This window comes from Panthera pardus, unplaced genomic scaffold (genome assembly GCF_024362965.1).
Source record: "Panthera pardus isolate Hobbes unplaced genomic scaffold, ASM2436296v1 HiC_scaffold_17, whole genome shotgun sequence".
Taxonomy (NCBI): domain Eukaryota; kingdom Metazoa; phylum Chordata; class Mammalia; order Carnivora; family Felidae; genus Panthera; species Panthera pardus.
In genome coordinates, this window is record NW_026526732.1 from 62541525 (window position 1) to 62563705 (window position 22181).

General features: G+C 38.5%; 1 protein-coding gene across 3 annotated transcripts in view; it reads left to right on the top strand.

Moving 5' to 3' along the window:
* Positions 1-16603, top strand: part of FBXL4 (F-box and leucine rich repeat protein 4) — an 82342-nt gene extending 65739 nt beyond the window's left edge. For all 3 annotated transcript variants that reach the window (XM_019442922.2, XM_019442923.2, XM_019442921.2), the window contains 2 exons: positions 3195-3507; positions 16053-16603. In XM_019442922.2, coding sequence (XP_019298467.1) covers positions 3195-3507; positions 16053-16216 — 477 coding nt within the window. In that variant the 3' untranslated portion in view covers positions 16217-16603. The remainder of the gene's footprint in view (positions 1-3194; positions 3508-16052) is intronic.
* Positions 16604-22181: the final 5578 nt, after the last annotated feature.

Below are 22181 nucleotides of genomic sequence, written 5' to 3' on the forward strand. Positions count from 1 at the left end.
TTGTTTTTAATTTTTTTTAATGTTTATTTATTTTTGAGGGAGAGACAGACAGAGCACGAGCGGGGAGGGGCAGAGAGAGGGAGACACAGAATCCAAAACAGGCTCCAGGCTCTGAGCTGTCAGCACAGAGCCTGACGTGGGGCTTGAACTCACAAACCATGAGATCATGACCTGAGCCCAAGCTGGACGCTTAACCAACTGAGCCTCCCGGGTGCCCCCCCCCAAACCATTCCAATTTTGTATCCACTTACTAGGAAGACCTGAATAAGCAGGATGGTTGCAAGATCAGAGAAGTTCTCCTGGCGTCCTAAGCTTGGATTCAACCTAAAAGAAATTCCATGTGAACACCTTTTAGAGTTCAATGATGGCTTCTGAGATGCTCCAAGATTTGGCAATGTAGGCTAGAGAGACCTGTTACGACCACTTGTTTATCTCCATATCACCATATAAAAACCATCCTGGTGGTTAGGCCTGATTAAACTACCAGGTGTGGGCTCAGACCAACCCCGGTCTTTAGAAACAATCTTGGGAGCCCGTTAACTCAACATTAGACTTTCCTTACTTTTGATCAAATTCTTATCTTCGTAAGCCATTTCATGGGCTTCTGTTGGGTCCCTCTGATGACTTTTCTGGATGGGCCCAGTTACATTTGATGGGACTTTCTGTGATGACAGACCAGCCAGTTACTGCCGCTTGGATTGTTGCTTATTGCTAGCTCGCCCTCTTTAGATTGGTAAGGCCGCTGTTTAACCTTGGCCAGAGGTACCTTTTTCTGCCTGTTACTTACCTCCCTTTAAACTGGAACAACATCTTCTAGAAAAGCAGGAGTCTGGTCACACATACTTGAGATTTGGAATCACATATATGTTTGTAGTTGGAATTAGTATGTTTTAAGTCAACATTTTCAAGTTGACTCATGCAACATTAGTCCTAAAAGATATTCAATTAAGAAAAGATGTGTATTGGGGGGCAGTGAGGTAGGGATTCCTGATTAAGATTAGGAAATAATGCTACCCTGCCTTCCTCCTAGAGTTTTCAATGGTATATCCTACAACAAAGAAACTGTGTGCCTTTGTGTATGCCAGTGTTTTGCAGCTTTACCTGACTCCTGAACCCATTTTCTCCTTGTACTTCTGTTAATGTATGATATACTGTAAGAAATGCTACTTAAGTGCTCGCTTCGGCAGCACATATATTAAAAATAGAAATGCTACTTAAGATAAGTAGGCTATTATTAAATTAAAGTATGTAGCTGCCAGTAAAATATTGTTGCTTTTGATATTTGTTTGTCAGGAAATTAAGTTTTAAGGACTTGACATTGAAGTTCAGAAATATTCGTGATATTGCTGATACTATTATTTACGTTGTGGTGGAAACGTTCCACACTTGTCATAGAAATACTGTTCCCATTTCACAGCAGGTCCAGGGTTCACCAGAACAGTAACACAGACAGATCTTTGTTGATATTTTAATACCATGTTTATTTCAGCTTCTTTTCTATCAGTTGACCAAAAGGCAGGATGATTCATTTGATTTTATTTTTGACTATCAAAACAATAGCAAGTAAGCATCACGAGTGTTGGAAAGCTTGACAATTCTTTGTAAAGGAGTTGATTGGCTGCACTAATTTTCAGAGTTAAAGTGTATTTGGGTACACTCACTTAAGTAGTTGTATTCCCCTCAAATCGTTTCTCATGGTCTTCTGCTTGATTCTACCATAACAGTTCCTGAAGACCGTAGAAATCCCCATGACTTCATCTAAGCCATCAGCCCTTAGTTCTGACTCAAAATATAGCTCTATAGCTCCAAATGTGTCCATTTCTCGTTTCACTGCTTGCAAACTCATTGCAAGCCCCTGCCTCTCTCCACTAAGCTAATGCAGGCCTCTTTGCTGGGCTTCCTCCCTCCAGTCTTACCGACCATAGACCATACTCCACACAGAAACCAGAGGGGGGTTTTGTTTTTGTTTTAGTGTAAGTCGTATTTGTTTCAAACCCTCCATTGATTTCCTTGGTACTTAAAATAAAAATCCAAACTCTTTCATGGCATCACAGCCTGGCCCCTGCATATCTCTCTGCCCTCATGGCCTCTCTCCTCACTCCCCTTGGGCCATTCCTGATCCTACTTCTGTTCCCTGAATACACCAGGTTCATTCCTGGAAATCCCAACAATCACCCCTCTCTCCCCTGCTCCCTTCCTCCACTGCATGTGACCCTCTGCGCATCTGGCAGTCTGATCACCCTATTTCATTATTCTAACACCACTTACCACTCACTGGATTTATTTTGCTCGTTTGTTTGTCTTTCCCAAAAATGTGAACAAAGTCTTTGTTTTGGGGTTCACTGTTGTTCCTGGCCTCTGGAGTGGTCCTGGCACATGGTAGTTGAAGATATGAATAAACAAATGAACACAAGGAAATGATACCTGGAAGTGTTAGCTATTTTGTTTCCTTTTGACTTCTGGTGATAATTTTGATACCTGATTAAAAAATAATCAAATCAAACTCTAAAGAAACCTGTTAAGAAAAACATTATTAAAGCATATAAAGCCCGTGAACTGAAATGTTTAATCCCTGTTTAGTAGAGAATTATCTTGTGATCATGAAGTAAATCGTCGGACACTTCCAGTAACTGAGACAACATATCACAATCTAAATTATTTTTGTGTTGTACGTTCAGTCCCTAAAGGCCTCATTTAACCCCAAACTAGTATCATTATTAGGACTCTCAACATATTCACATACCATTTTAGAGTGTGGTGAAGTGCCCACCTCTATTAGGGGGCTCTTACATACCTACCACAGTTGATGAATTATATATAAAATAGAAGAAACGAGGTCCCGTGAACCGAGCGAGTAGCAGCAGCAAGGTCAAAATGGAAGGCGTGCAAGAACAACACAAAATCCTCAAATTCTTTGTGAGGGACTGAAGATTTCATACTGCTCTGGGATTTAATTCATGAAGCCCTCTGTCTAGAGTTCTGTTAGGTGGATTTTTAAGTAAGCGATTATTCTTGCTGTTGTAGGAAACAGTGGCAGATCTGTGAGATGAGTGGGTAGATCTATATTAACAAGAACGTGGGTCTGTTTACATGGAAGCAAACAATAGGAGATGATTATGAATGTTTTAACTTGCTCTATGCAGTCTGTATTTCTGAGCATAATATGTAAGAGACTGGAATGATTTGATTTCCAGATTGAAGACTATGATGTGATAGCCAGCATGATAGGAGCCAAGTGTAAAAAACTCCGAACTCTGGATCTGTGGAGGTGTAAGAATATTACTGAGAACGGGATAGCAGAACTGGCTTCTGGGTGTCCGCTTCTGGAGGAACTCGACCTTGGCTGGTGCCCTACACTGCAGAGCAGCACCGGGTGTTTCGCCAGACTGGCACGCCAGCTCCCAAACTTGCAAAAACTCTTTCTTACAGCTAACAGATCTGTGTGTGACACAGACATTGAAGAACTGGCATGTAATTGTACCCGATTACGGCAACTGGACATACTAGGTAAGGATACAGTATATATATTTGTTTTATTTTTTATTTTTGCTTTTTTTTTTTTTTAAGATTTTTTTTTTAAATTTCTGGGAGAGCGCAAGTGGGGGAGGGGCAAAGAGAGGGAGACAGAGGATCCAACCCAGGTTCTGTGCTGACAGGCTGACCGCAGTAAGCCCGATGCAGGGCTCAAACTCATGAACTGCAATATCATGACTTGAGCCGAAGTTGGATGCTCAACTGCCAGAGCCACCAGGGTGCCCCATGTATAAACTCATTTTAAAGCCTTGATGTGAAAGCCAATCTCAGACTTTTTGCAAGGGGGGAAAAAAAACTTACGTACAATAAAATTTTGTCCTGATAAGCCTGCTTGGTTTGAAGAAGTGCAAGATAGGCCAGTTGATACAGAGAGTAATTATATCTGTACTTAAGTAAAAGAGTGAGGACAATAACAGAATTTTATAGTTGAGCCTATCAGAAAGCTCTAAATAAACATTAATTCTTGGTCTAGTAAGAAGAGTGAGAATTTATATAAGCTGTGTTCTCCATTTTAAAGACAGAGAAGAAATTAATCCATTTGTATAATGAGTTATACGTGTGTGTGTGTGTGTGTGTGTGTGTGTGTGTGTGTGTGTGTGTGTCTGAATGCTTCTTGATGTTAAACTCATGATTAAGGAATATTGTCAAATCTTCATTTCCAATAATTCTAGATTTTAGGAGTAGTTCTACCCCAGGGCAGATCTATTGAAAATCCTTTCCAGTTCTGGGATTCCTTGTGTCCTTCTTGCAGTTTATCAGCTGGGAGCCCTGTGAGGCTTCGTTACTTCTTACTTTAGCCGGAAGTGCTGGCAGCACCATAGTTAAAATTGCCCACACAGTTGGAACTTTGTGAATTCATATAGCACCTGTACTGTGTTCTCTGGTAATCTGTTAGTGTTGATAGGTTAGTCCATGGAGTGGACTCTGTCCTTTCCTGTCTGTTAAACATTCAACCACGGGGAAATGTGAAGATTTTCAGCATCTGAATTTGTGGTTTCCTTGAAAATCTCTGCACAGTCCAGGTTTATGATACATTTGTGGATGTTGCTCATATGGTTGCATATTACTTATTCAAGCTACTTTTATCAGAAACTCTTGCCTAAACATTTAGGGAGAAATTCTTGCCTGTTACAGGTACACTTTTGGCTAGATACCTCATCTGTGTTATATTTTCTTTATTCTTCATAGCTCAGGGAATTGGATATCATTGTGTTTTCATAGAAGAGGGACTAGAGTCCAGCAATTAATATATGGCAGAGCCAAGGGTTCAAATGCAAGGTTTTGGGCCCCAACATAGTCAGTACTGATTTTTTATAACACCACGACTGCTTTCCTTGCTTATTTCTTTTCCTTTCTGCCTACCTACCACTTTGAATTAGTGTAGACCTTTTACAGGAGAAATATTTTGGAAAGTTTAAGAAAATGAGAGAGAATGAGGAAAGGTAGCTGAGGCCTTTAAAATTGGATCACTGATTACATTAGGCTTCACTTCAGAGGATAGGGGCTGGCGTTGGTTAATATCTGTTTTACAGTCACCGCCCCCCCCCCCCCCCCGCCCGAACCTCATACAGTAGAGATGAGGAGTAGCCAGTGTCTTAAAGAGATGCTACAGAACTACAAAGAAGTTGGTAATGATGACTCTCAGACAAAAGCACACTTGTGAGCACTGGGGTTGGTTTTCAGGTGGCCTAACGGCTTACAAACATATGAATTACTTGACAGAGACATGAAAGACAAATAGGGAAGAAGTATAATGGCTTCTTTTTGAAAACATTTGTAACTTTCCCAAGCAAGAGCAAGGAAATATGGAGAGTTCCAGTCCGACATCGCAACATAGGAAGACTCTGAACTCAGCTCCACAGAACACAGCAGTTTATACCTGCTTATAGAGCAGTTCCTCCTGAGAGAACTGAGGGCTGACTAAACAGCTTCTGCAAAACCATAGAATGGCAAGAGAACAGCAAGAAAAACTGAGACACAGTAACAAAGGGAACCTCCACCTCTGACAAGGCCAACAGCAGTTGGGGGAGGCGAGGGGGGATAGTACTGAGGGACCAGGAACAGATCTCTGTCCTTGGGCACAGGATAAAAGCCTCAGTGGAGAAGAACAACTAACACATAAGAGAGACAACAGTAGAACTCTACCAAATTGTAGAGGGACTGTGGGTCACTCTCCAGGTCAAAGGGACTGGAGGACAACACAGTTTGTGTTCCCACCCCACCTTAAAAGCCTAGACCCCACCAGGATCTAGACACCAGCAGGTCCGGTCATCAGAGTGCACCTGTAACCTCAGCAAGACCAGAGTCCACAGCCCATGCCAGCTTTGGGGGCAGTGGCACTGGGGCATAGAAAATAAACTGGGTTTTTTTGTGCGTGTGTTTTTGGTTTTGTCTTGTTTCGTTTTTGTTTTCCTTTTTTTTCCCTTTTTATCCCTTTTTTTCTTTTATTTTTCTATCATCATCATCATCATCATCATCACCATCACCTTTCTCTAAAAGCCATGGTTTAAAAGAGCAACTAGCATATAAAAGAGTCAACTCTAGAACTCCACCAAACAGTGGGGAGAGCTGCTAGAATGCTCTCTGGGTGGGAGGAGCTTATGTACATGGTCTGCACTCTCCCTCCACCTTAAAAGCACAGACCAGTGCACAGTCTGGCACCCTAACTGGCCTCCTGCCTCAGTGAACCCTGAGCCCTTAGCCCACACCAGCCCCAGCTGTCCTACCTAGGCAGCCACAAAGTTGTACACACCAGGACACCCCTGGTTAGTGCTCACTCCAGCCCCAGTCTTCACATCAAGGTGACACAGGTGCAGACATCCCAGAACACTCCAGGCGCACACCAGTTGTGCTTCCAGTGACTTGCTAGGGCACCCACAGTGCAGAGTGCTTCACCATCTTTGGCTGACATCTGCTTCAGCTCCAGCCATCCTGCCAGGGCACACCTGTGTGGAGCACCCCAGAACACTTCCACCCATGCCAACCTCAGCTCCATCCACCCAGCCAGGGCGCCTCCATTGGACAACCTGACTTGCTCCTAATTCAGTTTCAGCTGTCCTACCAGGGCATGTTGTGTGTGGAGAGCCCAGGGACCACATCTTTGCTTTAGTTGTCCTGCCAAGATGACCCCTGCATGGAACACCCCAGGACCTCCCAACCTATACCCCACACCAACTACAGCCATTATTCAGGGCACCCTCTGTGTGGAAATTCCAGAAACACCCAAGTTTATATCCATTTCTGCTTCAGCTGTCTTTCCAAGGTGCCTCTGTGTGGAGAGCCCCTTGTCCCCCCAGCTTGGACCCACTTTAGTTTCAACTCTCCTGCTAGGGTACCTTCTGCCTAGAGAGCTCAGGGATCTCCTGGCCTGCACATTGCATCAGCTCCAGCCATTCTGCCAAGGTACCCCCTGCACAGAGCACCCTGGGACACTCTGACTTGCACCCATTTCAGCTTCAGTTGTCCTGCTAGTGTGCTCTCCACACACAGAACCCTGAGACATCCTGACCTGAATCTGCTTCAGTTTTAGCTGTCCTGACAAGGGACTCACTATGTGGAAAGCACCAGGTTCCCCTAACCCATGCCAGCCACAGGTCCAGCTTGCCAGCCAGCAAAAGTCACCAAGCATATAGTCTACATAGGGGATGACCAAACACAAGACCATTCCTTCAAGTTCAGGAGAATTAGCTGCACCTCCTAATCCATAGAAATAAATGCAGAAAGTCAAGCAAAATGAGGAGACAGAGGAATATGCTTCAAAAGGAAGAACAAGAGAAGGACCAAGTGAAATAAAAATAAACAGCATGCCTGAGAAGGAATCTAAAGTAGTGGTCATTAAAATACCAGGCTGGAGAGAACAGTGGAAGAACCCAGTGACACCTTCAGTAAAGATATAGAAAATATAAGCAAGAACCGATCAGAGTTGAAGAATACAATAACTGAAGTAAAAAACACACTAGAGGGAATCAACAGATTAGCAGATGCAGAAGAGATCTGGAAGACAGGGTAATGGAAAGCACCCAAGATGAACATCAAAAAGAGAAAAGACTTTTTAAAAATGAAGATAGATTAAGAGAACCCTTGGACAACATCAAGCAAACAAACATTCACATTCGGGAGTCCCATAAGAAGAAGAGAAAGGGGTGAAAAACTTATTTAAAGAAACAGTAGCTGAAAACTTCCCTGATATAGGGAAAGAATCAGACATCCACATCAAAGAAGAGAGTTCCAAACAAGATGAACCCAAGGAGGTCCACACTACAACATGTAATAAGTAAAGTCTTAAAGGTTAAAGATAGAATCTTAAAAGCAAGAGAGAAACAAAAAGTTACCTACAAGGAAAAACCTATAAGATCATCAGCTGATTCTTCAGCAGAAACTTTGCAGGCCAGAAGGGAATGACACGATACATTCAAAATGCTGCAAGGAAAACACCTACAACCAAGAATAATCTACTCATCAAGGGTGTCATTCAGACTTGAAGGAGAGAGAGTTTCCCAAACAAAAACTAAAGGAGTTTATCACCACTAAGCCAGACTTAGAAGAAATGTTAAAGAGACTTCTGTAAGTCCTAAAGGAAGTGGCCATAATTAGACATAAAAAAATTATAAGTAAAAAGATGTAAAATAGGACCACATATTCATAAAACATGAAGGGGAAAAAGAAAAAGAAGGTTTTATTTTTTTCTTTTTTGTTTTTAGAATGCCTTTGAAGTTCATCAAAGTAATATAGACTGCTGTATACTTAGGATGCTATATTTGAACCTCATGAGGTACACAAAAAATAAGGAGAAAGAAAGCCAAACATAACACTATAGAAACTCATCACTCATAAGGAAAGAGAGCAAGAGAAGGAAGGAAGGAACAGGGGAGAACTACAAAAACAACTAGAAAACAAATAATAAAATGGCAGTAAGTACATACCTATCAACAATTACTTAAATGTAAATGGCCAAAATGCTCCAATCAAAAGACATAGGGTGGCAGAATGGATTAAAAAAAAAACAAAAAGCAAGACTCATCTTTATACTGACTATAGGAGACTCACCTCAGACCTAAAGATACATACACTGAAAGTGAATGGATGGAGAAAATACCATGCAAATGGAAGTGGAAGAACAAAAAAACAAAAACAAAGTAACAATACTTATATCAGACAAAATAGATTTTAAAACAAAGACTATAACAAGAGACAAAGCATTGCATAATGATAAAGGGATCAATCCAATAAGAGGGTGTAACAGTTGTAAGTATCTGTGCACCCAGCACTGGAGCACATACCTACAAAGAGCAAATATTAATGGACATAAAGAGAGAAATTGATGATAATACAGTAATAGTAGTGGACTTTAACATTTTACTTAACATCAGTGGATAGATCATCCAGGTAGAAAATCAACAAGGAAATAATGTCTTTGAATGACATATTGGACTAGAGGGAAATAACAGATATATAGAGAACATTCCATCTGAAAACAACAGAATACACATTCTTTTTTATTGTGCATGGGACATTCTCCCGAATAGATCATGTATTAGGCCACAAAACAAGCCTCAATAAATTTGAGAAGATTGAAGTCATACCATGTGTCTTTTCTGATTACAACAGTATGAAACTAGAAATAAATCACAAGAAAAAAATAGAAAAGACACAAAAACCTGGAGACTAAACAACATGATAATGAACAAGCAATGAAGGGGTCAATGAAGAAATCAAACAAATGAACAAAATTAATGGAGACAAATGGAAATGAAAACATAATGGTCCAAAATCTTTGGGACACGGCAAAAGCAGTTCTAAGGGAATTATGCAGTGATATAGGTCTACATCAAGAAACAATAAAAAGCTCAAATAAACAGTCTACACCTAAAGGATCTAGAAAAAGAACAAACAAAATCCAAGGTGAATAGAAGAAAGGAAATAATAAAGATCAGAGCAGAAATAAATGATATAGAGACTAAAGCAAAAAGCAATAGAAAAAAAAATCAATGAAACTGAAAGCTGATTCTTTGAAGAGATAAATAAATCAAACCCATAGCTGGAGTCATCAAAAATAAAAGAGAAAGGACTCAAATCAGAAATAAGAGAGAAGTAACAAACTGACACAACAGAATACAAAGAATTATAAGAGAATAATGTGAAAATTTACATGCCAACAAACTGGACAACCTAGGAGAAATGGATAAATTACTAGAAACATTCAATCTTCCAAAACTGACCTAGGAAAAAATAGAAAATCTGAATACGCTGATTACAAATAATGAAATTGAATTGGTAATCAAAAAAGTACCAAAAATGAAAGTTCAGAACCAGATGATTTACAGCTGAATACTACAAACATTTAAAGAAGAGAACACTGGTTTACCTGGGTGGCTCAGTTGGTTAAGCATCCAACTTTAGCTCAGGTCATGATCTCGCGGTTTGTGAGTTCGAGCCCCACATCAGGCTCTGTGCTGACAGCTCAGAGCCTGGAACCGGCTTCAGATTCTGTGTCTCCCTCTCTCTCTCTGCCCCTCCCCTGCTCATGTGCTGTCTCTCTCTCTCTCTCTTTCTCAAAAATAAATGTTAAATAAATTAAATAAATAAATAAATAAATAGAGTTAGTACCCATTCACCTTTATCTATTCCAAAAATAGAGGAGGTAGGAAGGTTTCCAAATATATTCTATGAGGCCAGCATTACCCTGATACCAAAACCAGACAAACAGACCACAAAAAATGAAAACTATGGGCCAAAATATTACAAACCTCGTACAACAATACATTAAAAAGATCATTCACCATGACCAAGTGGAATTTATTCCAGGGGTGCAAGGATGGTTCAGTATTTGCAAATCAGTGTGATACACCATATCAACAAAATGAAGGATAAAAATCATATGATCATCTCAGTAGATGCAGAAAAAGCATTTGATAAAATTCAGCATCCATTCGTGATAAAAAAAAAAAACTCAACAAAGTAGAATGAACTTACCTCAACATAATAGTAATAATAAAGTGGACAACATACCTCAATGTAATAAAGGCCATATATGAACAACCCACAGTTAACATCACACTCAGCGGTGAAAAACTGAGAGCTTTTCCTCTAAGATTGGGAATAAGACAAGGGTGTCCACTCTCACTGTGTTTATTCAAGATAGTACTGGAAGTCCTAGGCATAGCAGTCAGACAAGAAAAAGAAATAACAGTCATCCATATTGATAAAGAAGTCAAACTCTCACTATTTGCAGATGACTGGTTACGATACATGGAAAGTCCTAAAGATTCCACAAAAAAAAAAAACTGCTAGAAGACATGAATTCAGTAAAGCTACAGGATATAAGATTAGTATCCAGAAATCAGTAGCATTTCTATACACCAATAATGAAGTAGCAAAAAAAAAAAAAAAAAAGAGAAAACAACACCATTTACAGTTGCACGAAAAAGAATAAAACACCTATGAATAAACTTAACCAAAATGGGGAAAGAACTGTTCTTGAAAACTATAAAGCACTGATGAAAGAAATTGAAGATGATTCAAACAAATGGAAAGATATTCCATGCTCATGAATTGGAAGAATTAGGATTGTTGAAGTGTCCCAAATATTTCCCCAATCAATCTTCAGATTCAGTGCAATCCTTATCAAAATACAAACAGCATTTTTCACAAAACTAGAACCAACAGTACTAAAATTTTTATGGAATCACAAAAAACCTCAAATAGCTAAAGCAGTCTTGAGAAAGAACAAAGTCTTGAGGTATCACAATCCCAGATTTCAAGATATACTACAAAGCTGTAGTAATCAAAATAATATGGTACTGGTATAAAAAGACACATAGATCGATGGATCAGAATAGAGAGCCCAGAAATAAAGGAGGCAAGATTATATAATGGGGAAAAGACAATCTCTTCAGTAGATGGTGCTAGGAAAACTGGATAGCTATGTGTAGAAGAATAAAACTGGACTACCTTTTAATACCCTACCGCAAAATAAACTTAAATGGATTAAACACCTAAATGTGAAACCTGAAATCACAAAAATTTTAGAAGAGACCACAGGCAGGCATTACTCTAACATCAGCTGTAGCAACTTTTTTCTAGATATGTCTCCTAAGGCAAGGGAAACAAAAGCAAAAAGAAACTACTGGGACTACGTCAAAATAAAAAAAAATGCACCATGAACAAAGCAAAAACACAACCTACTGAAGGGGAGACGATATTTGCAAATGATATATCTGATAAGGGGTTAATATCCTAAATATATAAAGAACTTAAAAACTCAATATGAAAAAACAATGCGATAAAAGAATGGGTAGAGGATCTGAATAGATATTTCTCCAGAGATGACACACAGATGGTGAACAGACACATGAAAAGATGTTCAACATCATTATTCATCAGGGAACTGCAAATCAAAACCACAGTGAGATATCACCTTATACTTATTAGAATGGCTAAAATCAAAAACACAAGAAATAAATGTTGGTGAGGATGTGGAGATAAAGGAACCCTTGTGCACTGTAGATGGGCATGTAAACCGGTACAGCCACTATGGAGAACAGAATGGAGGTACCTCAAAAAATCAAAAATAGAATTACTGTATGTTCTAGTAATTCCACTATTGGGTATTTACTCAAAACAAACAACACAAATTCAAAAAGGTATATGCACCCTTACGTTTGTTGGAGTATTATTTACAGTAGCCAAGATATGAAGTCAGCCTACGTGTCTATCAATAAAAAATGGATAAGGAAAATGTGGTATATAGGTATGCAGTGAAATATTACATGGCCATAAAAAAGGATGAGACTGTGATAACATGGAGGGTATTTTGTTAAGTGAAATAAGTCACACTGAGAAAGATAAATAATACATGATTTCGCTTGTAAGTGGAATCTTTAGGAAAAAAAGCAACAAATGAATAAACAAAAAGAATCAAATCTATAAATATAGAGAACAAACTGATGGTTGCCAGAGGAAAGGGGGGTGGAGGGATGAGCAAGATGTGTGAGGAGGAGTGGGAGATACAGGCTTCCAGTTATGGAATGAATAAGTCCTGGGAAAAGAAGACACAGCATATGGAATATAGCCAGTGATATTGTAGTAGCATTGCATGGTAACAGATGGTAGCTATGCTTGTGAACATAGCATAATGTATAAACCTGTTGAATCACTACCTTGTATATCTAAAACTAATATAACATTGTGTGTCAACTATACTAAAAAAAAATAGAAGAGAGAGCAAGGAAGTATTATTATGGCAAAATAAATTATAGGAAGAGGACCATCATGCAAATATATTAGAACATCTTATTTCAAATATAAAGAACAAAGTAAAATAATGTTAACAGCAATGGGACTGTACGCTTTATATTGTTCCGAGCATATACTAACCGATTTAACCCTCACAGTGTTTGAGATAGCTGTTATTATAGCCACAGAAGTGGAAACAGGCTGAAAGAAGTTACGTGATTTGCCAGAGTCTCATGTCTAATGAGGAATCTGAATTTTTTTTTTTTACAATTTTTTAAAGTTTGTTTATTTGAAAGAGAGTCAGCGTGAATGGGGGAGGGGCAGAGAGAGAAGGAGAAAGAGAGAATCCCAAGCAAGCTCGTGCTGGCAGCACAGAGCCCGATGTGGGGCTCGAACTCTTGAAACCACAAGACCGTGACCTGAGCCGAAACCAAGAGGTGGATGCTTAACCAACTGAGCCACCCAGGTGCCACAGGAATCTGAATTTGAATCAGAATCTATGCTCCTAAACCACTATGCTAAAATTTCATTTTTATTGTTGTTTATGGTTTCCTTAAGTGTTTGAATCCATTTTGAAAAAAAGATTCTTAGTTAAACCAAGCTTATAGTCATTATTTTGTCATTTTGTGATTGGTTAATCACAAATTAATGAAATGTTAATTGGTCTGGCAAATGTTAAGTGGCATACCTTCTTCATACTGAAAATGCTTACTGACCAGTACAAAGCTGAGTAACATATAGTCCCTACCTTCAGAGAGTTTATGACCTGCCCCCCCCCCAAAAAAAAACCCCAGTAAAACAATTATAAGTAACTTTAATGCAAGCCAGAAGCAAGTTCATTTGGGGGCTCAAAGAAAAGAGAGTATATATGATTAAAGAAATATGAAAAAGTTTACTTGAAAAGGTTAATAGGGGGCACCTGGGTGGCTCAGTCAGTTGAGCGTCCGGCTCTTGATTTCAGTTCAGGTCATGATCCCAGGGTGGTGGGATTGAGCCTTGTGTTTGTGTCTGTGCTGAGCCTGAAGCCTGCTTAGGATTCTCTCTCTCTTTGTCTCTCTCTCCCTCTGCCCCTCTCCCCTGCTCGTGCATGCTCTCTCTCTCAAATTAAAAAAAAATTTTTTTTTAAGGTTAATAGGTATTTGAAAGGTATCCTTGAAAAGGGAATAGAAAATAGGAGGAGAGCATTTTAAGCAGAATGAGGAGCATGAAACAAAAGCTTAGGAGTTAAAAATACAGAATACCTTCAGAGAATTGGCAATCTAATTTGACTTAGAACGTTAGTATAATGCAGGCTTTCGTGGAGAGTTTTGAACACAAGGATGAGGAATCTGCACAAAATTAAACAAGGAAGAGCTATTACTGGGTTTTAATTTGGAGCATGAGTGATATATTTAGAGCTGTGGTAGGGATATTAATCTAGAAACAAGTGGTAGGTGAATTGGGAGAGCGAGGAAATCAAAATCGGGGAGATTAGCTATGGTAATCCATCTAATACGGGTCCAAACCAGGGTAATGGTATTGTGAAATTAAACACCATCCCTTCATTCTTTCATTTATTACACACTTACTGAGCATACACTGTGTCAGGCATTGTTTCCAACACTGGAGATAGGTCAGATAGACAGATGTGGCCCCTGCCCTGAGGGAGCAAACTGACTGAGAACATAGTTGTGTTCTAGGTGGATAAGAAAACAAAAGCACACAGTCCTCTGGAAGCATAAGACAGGACACCTTAGCCTTGTTAAATTTTCAGTCTTCCAACTTCCTTCCCGGACATTCTATTCTCTTAGGCTTTTAGGAATTTCTAACTTACTAGGAAACTCAGATGCTAATGACCAAGTCTGGCAAATAGAAAAGAGTCACAACCCTAGGTGAAGAACACCAACCACATAGCCAAGTGTCCCAGCTGAGGTTCTCTTATCTTGTACAACAGAAGCCCACTCACACTAACTTCCACATAAGAGAAGGAACATTATTGTGAAGGTACAGGTGTCTCTCTGGGATCCATAGGTAGGAGTTATGGTCAGACCTCAGCAGAGACTGGAAAACTATCAAAAGGCAAGAACGTTGTTTTCTCTTTTTTCTGCCTTTTCCTGTCCTTCATGCTCAGGCGCCTGCCCCACCTCCACTGCCCTTGTACACTCACCAATAACTTTTACATCTGCTTTTCCCTTTGTTTTTGCCTTACTCTTTTCTTGTCATGCTGGCCATCTCTGTCTTCCTATGTACATGTAGCTATATGATACAACAGTCCCAACCCAGTTTTTCGTGTCTTTAGTTCAAGGGATCTATGGACACTGAAGGCTTTAGTGAGTTCCAGTTCTCCTGATTCCCAGGAGAATCTGTATGGGTTTGGCACGGGGCTAGCCGCAGTCAAGGTAGCAGTATACTGCTTCTGGAGCCCACGGCAAGGAGGGGAGCAGAAAGGATTTCTCAGGGGAAAAGGCATAAGTTAACGTCTCAGAAACTTCAGTTCCATCACATTAGATGTGTTTATGTGATATGACAGTGATTTTTTTTCCTCCCTAGAAAACCCACAGTTAAAGCATGCATGCGTGTTTTACAATAGATGATATCTTCAAGCCTAATGATATTTGTTATTTATTGAGTGCTGACTTTAAGCAGGTGCTTTTCATAACGTATATAATGTGGCTTCTATCTGAATAGCCAGTAGTCTCTTCAGATTTAACGTGGGCTAAATGGAGTACTGCTCAGCCATTATGTGACTTCCGATAATGCCATTTTATACCCACCACTTATCGAGTTGTATTGTAACTATTTGTTTTCAACTCTGGTCAAGGAGTTCCTTAGGGCAGACACATGTCTTATTCATCTTTGTATCTCCAGTGCCTGAAACAGAAGTTTCTGCAGTGGTAGTTGCTCAGTAATTGCACTGCATGGAATATGAGGTTGAATCACTGTAAGCATTGCTGTATGATTTGACCCATGGGTTGAGGAAAACGAGATGTGTAGACAGTTTTGAACTTGGGTGACAGAAATAGGAAAAGTCTGGAGGAGCTGATTGGAATGGCCAGGAGGTAGGAATGAAGATAGTGAGTAGACTATTGACAAAATCCAGGTCCTAGATGCCAAATTGGATGGAACAATTCAGTTTGTATTTTTTTTACAAGGCTATTTCAATATGTCTTTTGTTTAAAGAAATGCTTTTAATTTTTAAAAGGCAGTTTACCTTAAATGCATTTTAAATAATAAATAATAAAGGGGTTCTTTATCCGGACATTATATAAATATGATACTTAAGGTGTTTTGTTTTATTTTAACAGGAACAAGAATGGTAAGTCCAGCATCTTTAAGAAAACTTCTGGAATCTTGTAAAGATCTTTGCTTGCTTGATGTGTCCTTCTGTTCACAGATTGATAACAGAGCTGTGCTGGAACTCAATGTGAGCTTTCCAAATGTATTCATAAAAAAGAGCTTTACGCAGTGACTTCGTATATGTTCTATAATAAAATCCATGTGCTTTCGTAGGGTTTTATTTTGGCGTTGGTTTTGTTTAGTTTTATAATGGTGGGAATGTCTTGCTGCTCCATTAAGGCATTTGTAGATTTTAAAGAAAGATATGAAATTGTCCATTAAATCAAGTAAAAATGTAAAGAAGTGTTTTCATAAAATATTGTAAATGCTTTTCTTCAAGAATATGTGAGTGGGTCACATTATTTTTACCTTATGTTCATCAGTAATATTATTCTTTAGTCAATAATTACATGTGTAATAAAAGAGTAATATGGAAACCTTTTAACTTATTTTTAAAGGAACACGTTGAGCCAGAAAGTATCATGATGTTTAAAAATAAAATTAATTTTTCACACCCTCATGTAAAGATGTCTTATTATAATAAGCCTTATGACCTGGCCAGTGTTTTGTTTGATGTATACAGAATTTTCAGAGTTAGTTGGAGGAAGAGTCTTATTTTTTCATGTTGTTATTATTTTTTAAGCTGATACATTAACTCTTCAATTTGACGGTTTTAGTTTTTCCATTTTTCTTCTGACTTATTTATTTTACTACTGGATAATACCAGTGTAGAAATGTGGGCGTAATCAAGAACAAGAGGTAAACTACTAAACAAAATAACTTTCCAACTATTAGCAGATGCCTTAAAAATTTGCCTGAGGGAGAGGCTTAAGACTTCTGAAATATACGTGGATTATATCTATTTTTTTCTGTGTCCCAGCACCTTAAATCATTAGAAATCAGTTACAGTGGAGGAAAAACAAACATTGTTTTGTTAAAATAGTGAGTTGGTTTAGTTCTGTTGCTAAGAAAGTAAACAAAATATTTTGTGGCATGAAAAGACAGGGCTGTTTTGAGTAGCAAACTAATATTAAGTGTGTAGTATAACCAAATTTACTTTCCCACATAGGACAGACTGCTAAATTCCAACATCTGCACATCCCAGAATAATCCTGTAGAACTCTACTGTCCTATCTGGCAGCCACTAGCCATATATGGCTGTTTTATTTAATTGTAGTTAAGTGTAATTAAAAATTCCATACCTCAGTTGTGCTAGCCACATTTCAGGTGTTCAGTAGTCACCTGAGGCTAGTGGTTATCATATTGGACATCATTACTCTAGAATTTCTTGTAGCCATTTAAGAAGAAGCACACTTAGTTAAAAAATTAGCATGCTTAATATATATCTCTGGGCAGTTTTTGAGGGCATTCTCAAAACTACATATATGAAAGCATTTTTCCCCCAAAGTGCATAAGCTAGTGAATTTATGTATATGACAAATATTAGGCAGTCAATAAATATTTATTGAATGAGTAAGAATATATTATTGAGCTAAGCCATATAATATGTCAAACCTTAAAAACGTAAAGGCTATAGGGGCTCCTGGGTGGCTCAGTCAGTTGAGCATCAGACTTTGGCTCAGGTCATGATCTCGTGGTTTGTGAGTTCGAGCCCCACATCGAGCTCGCTGCTGTCAGCATGGAGTCTGCTTTGGACCCTCTATTCCCTCTCTCTTTGTCCCATCCCCCACTTAGGCTCCCAAAAAATGAATAAAACATTAAGAACAATTTTTAATGTAAATGTTATAAACTAGTACTATGCTTACTCTTTTCTAGAATATAAAGAATGCAATACTGTGACATTTGAAATATTAAAATAGCAGTACAGTCTCTTCCATATAAGAAACCATCTATATGAAGATTTCTGTCATGGGGCAGGACCCACCCTATCTTCTGTTTTCATGGCAGAAGCAAGGGCCAGTTGGGAGAGGGCTGGGTTATCCTACACATTACCTTCATGCACTTGTATTTTCTTTCCACTCACAAATGTATATAAACATTTTAGATGTTTTATCTGGTGGAACTTTTAGGAGGATGAGATTTATAATTTGACTACCAACTGGGTGAAGTGGTACCTTTATCGTAAATTAGCAACTGACATTGAGTTGATGCTTACTTTGGCCAGACCCTCTTTGGTAGGCTTTGTATTCCCTGAGTCACTTAATGTTCGCAACAACCCTGTAAGATAGATACTGTTGCTTGCTTCCGGTTACAGTTGAGGAAACTGAGGCAAAGAAAGATTGAAGAACTTCCTCCTGTCCACATACCTGCTGGTGGCAGAGCCATTTTACACACCTTGGACATCTGGCTTTTACACACCTAGGCAGTGCGTTTAACCTGTGTTTTAAGTGTGCAGGGTGACTTCTGATTCCGGAGCAGAGGTCAGCAAACATTTTCTGTAATGGACTAAGAGGCAAAATTGAGATTATTATGTAGGTATTATATAATGAGAGAGAGAATGAATTTCCACAAAATTTTTATTGACAGAATTCAAAACATAGTAATGGAAAACAATTTTTTTGTGATACGGTTCTACTAAAGAAGAATGGAATACTCATGGGGAGGATAATATTTCACTCGATTGGGATTCAAAGTTACTATTTCCTATCATCAGAATTGATTGTAAGTATTCATCTGTTAATGTTGATCTCTAGTAAGATTTTACATATTTTGTCTTTGAAAATATCTTTTCAGACAGATAAGAATTGCCAAGTACATATGTTAATCCATGAGAGTATTTTCCGGAGCATATTTATCACTTGGAAGGCATTGGTAGAATTCTATTAGATTCTTTCCTCCCTTGGTCTTTTCCTTTTAGCCTGCTAGAGCCTTGCAGATTAATCCCTTCCAATTGAGGGTTACAGCGTTGGTGGTATAGTGGTGAGCATAGCTGCCTTCCAATTGAGGGTTACGTGGAAGCTCCTGAATTGCATAATTGAATGGATTTTGAAAAATGGAAATTTCCTTTACATTTGCATCAGGGTCCAAAAAACACTGCCGGACCTGTGGTTTGAGCAGAAAATGTATCTGCTGCAGATTTGTGCGACAATGGAAATACTGCTTCTTGTCTTCCCTCTTGAGAGCACAGGAATATATAAAACTCCTGGGTGTTACTTTGTGATTCAAATCATGTTAGTTGTCATCAAAATTACTCTAGTGTATGTTTCCTGCGTGAACATTGTTTTGCTGTCTCCACCTCCAGAGCTTCTGATTCAGTAGAATTTGCATTTTAATGAGTAATCAGTCGATGCTGATGCTGCTGGTCTGAGGGCACTCTTTGAAAAGCACTACTCTAGAACACTCTGAATCTGGAGGAGCCTCTTCCTGAATCCTACAGACAGTGGGGATAACTGTTCCCATTGTTTTGCACTGTCTCAATTTTTGGTTGAATTCATTACAGAACATCATCAAGTCTGCAACCAAAGCTAGATTCCAAAGCCATTCAGTGTTCCGTAACAGTAGTTGAGGGTGTTTTCTTTTGGTCCAGAAAAATTGCAGTGTCAGTTCTGAACTCAGAAACTCACAATAAAACTACTGCTGCTAAGCCAACTGGTAGAACAAATCGGGATGTCACCTTCCATAGCTGACAAAAGATAACAACTGATGCCGGTTACATGAAGTTCAATGTTGAGAGCACTAGTTCATTAACACAAGATGAAAGTCAACCATATTCCACAAAAACCTGCTGTATATAGTACAGTGAATAACCATAGGGTTTTAATACTTTGCATCTTCACAAGTTTTGTAAATTTGACCACCTAAGCCTTTTTTTGCTCCACACGTTCTTACCACCAGATGTAACACATCTTAGCAGATTCTACTTCAGCTTGTACCAAAGTCACGTTTTCTTAACTTCTTAGAAAACACTCTTACCTATAGTTGTTGCACACAGACTATTCATAGAAACTAACTCTTCAATCACTTCAGCCTCAGCATTGACTTATCAAATAAACCACAATAACCAGGCAGTAGCAGTAACATCTGTTGACTCATCAAGAGCCAAGGAAAACTACTCAGAATCATTTGCCTTGTTTTTTTGTTTTGTTTTGTTTTTGTTTTTTATTGACTGTTGATGTTGTTCCCAATGTTCTCCACCCTTTGAGCGACTGTTGTTGCCAAAAGGCTAATTAAATAGTCTAAGCAAGTTTACTTTGGACACTTTACTTTAGTTGATGAATCAAAAACATTTTAACTCACCATTGGTAAATGGGTCTCCTTGCTTGGCTAACAAGTGAACCGCTCAGAAGCTTGTTTTGGCTGCGGCTGTATTTTCATGTTTTTATTTTTATAAAGAAATTCTGTAATGAAATGAGATACCTTGCTTTAAGTTTTCTAATTTTTCTGGCCACTGTGATGAGTACTTCACTTGATGATTCCAACGTATGTATAGTATTCTTCCAGAACAGCCGCAGTGTCACTGCATGTTGAACACAGTGCTTTGCCATCTAATTTGATAACAGAATTATCCAGACTGCACCGTGCCTTCAGCACATGAAACTTGGAGTCCACGTTTCTTTTTTTCCTTTCCCTTTCTTTGTTCTGGCATGATGAGTATCCACTGGTAATAAGTAACTATTGTGGAAGGACCAGATGTGTGGTATTCAGAAGGCGAAGAGTTCTAACTGCATCACTGGGATTTGTAATGAGCCAAGCAGAAGAGCAGAGCAAGGAGAGCACCGTAGGTCTCTGTTGTAGCCACTTAACCTCTTCCCCTGTGGTGTGGTAGCCACTATAGACGATGTATAAATGAATGTGGCCACATTGCTTATGGACACTGAAGGTTTAATTTCATGTAATTTTCATGTGTCACAAAATACTGTTCTTCCTTTTATATTCTTTTCTTTTTTGCCAATAGAAAATGGAAAAACCGTTTTAAGTGGCAGGCTGGTGGAGCAAATTTGTAACCCGGGTTCTAGGATATTCTCAAATCAGTGACTAAGCTCAGGTTTGCACACTCCTAATTTTATACACTGCTCTCAAACCTCTTCTCAGCCTTTATCTTTCTCACTTTACCATTTAGATTTTAATATGAAGAACCATATTTTATTGACTTAGAAAAAAACAAAAATTTTTGCCATAACAAAAGAGAATTTTGAACTTTTCTTTTTTATTGAGGTATATTTGGCAACTAAGAATTGTATATGTTGAAAGTATACAATTTGATGATTTGATACACATTATATAGACATTGTGAAGTCATTGCCACATTCAAGCTAAATAATGTATCTTTTTAGATAGTTACAGCTTTTTTTTTAATTTTGGTAGTGACAAGCACATTTCAAGCATACAGTAAGTACTATTTACTGTAGTCACATTGTACATTAGATATCCAGAAGCTATTCATCATGCATAACTGAAACTTTCTTTTAACCAACATCTCCCCATTTCTCCCTCCCCTAGTCCCTGGTAACCCTTACACTCCTGTGAATTTGACTGTTAGATTCCACATAAAAATGAGATCATGCAGCATTTGTCTTTCTGTGTCTGGTTTGTTTCAGCAAAGTGTTCTCCAGGTTCATCCATGTTATTGAAAATGGCAGTATTTCCTTCTTTTCAAGGCTGAATACCATTCATTCCGTTATTATATGTGTACACAGTATAAATGATATGTGTGTGTTGTGTGAGTGTGTGTGTGTGTGTGTGTATAAACACACATCACCTATTTTTGTTATCCATTCATCTGTTGACAGATGCTGAAATTAATGTGGGAATGCAGATATCTCTTTGAGATCCTGATTTTATTTTCTTTGGATATATACCCAGAAGTGGGATTGCTGGATCATATGGTAGTTCTATTTTTAATTTTTTGAGAAACCTCCGTACTGTTTTTCATAATGGCTGTACCAATTTACATTCCCACCAACAGTGTACAAGGATTCCGTTAACAAGAGAAAATCTGTAGACTATCCATTAAAATTTGAAGACAACTGACCCATTATTATTAGTATTGTCAGCTAACTTAATTGTTTTAATATTTGTTAGCATTTTGGTAAGATAAAATATCTTTCCAGTGACTAGTAATAGATAAAGCTATGTCCCTGACTCTGAGCATAATTAAAGGAGCCTCTCAATTTAAACTGCCCTAAAATAAGACCCTA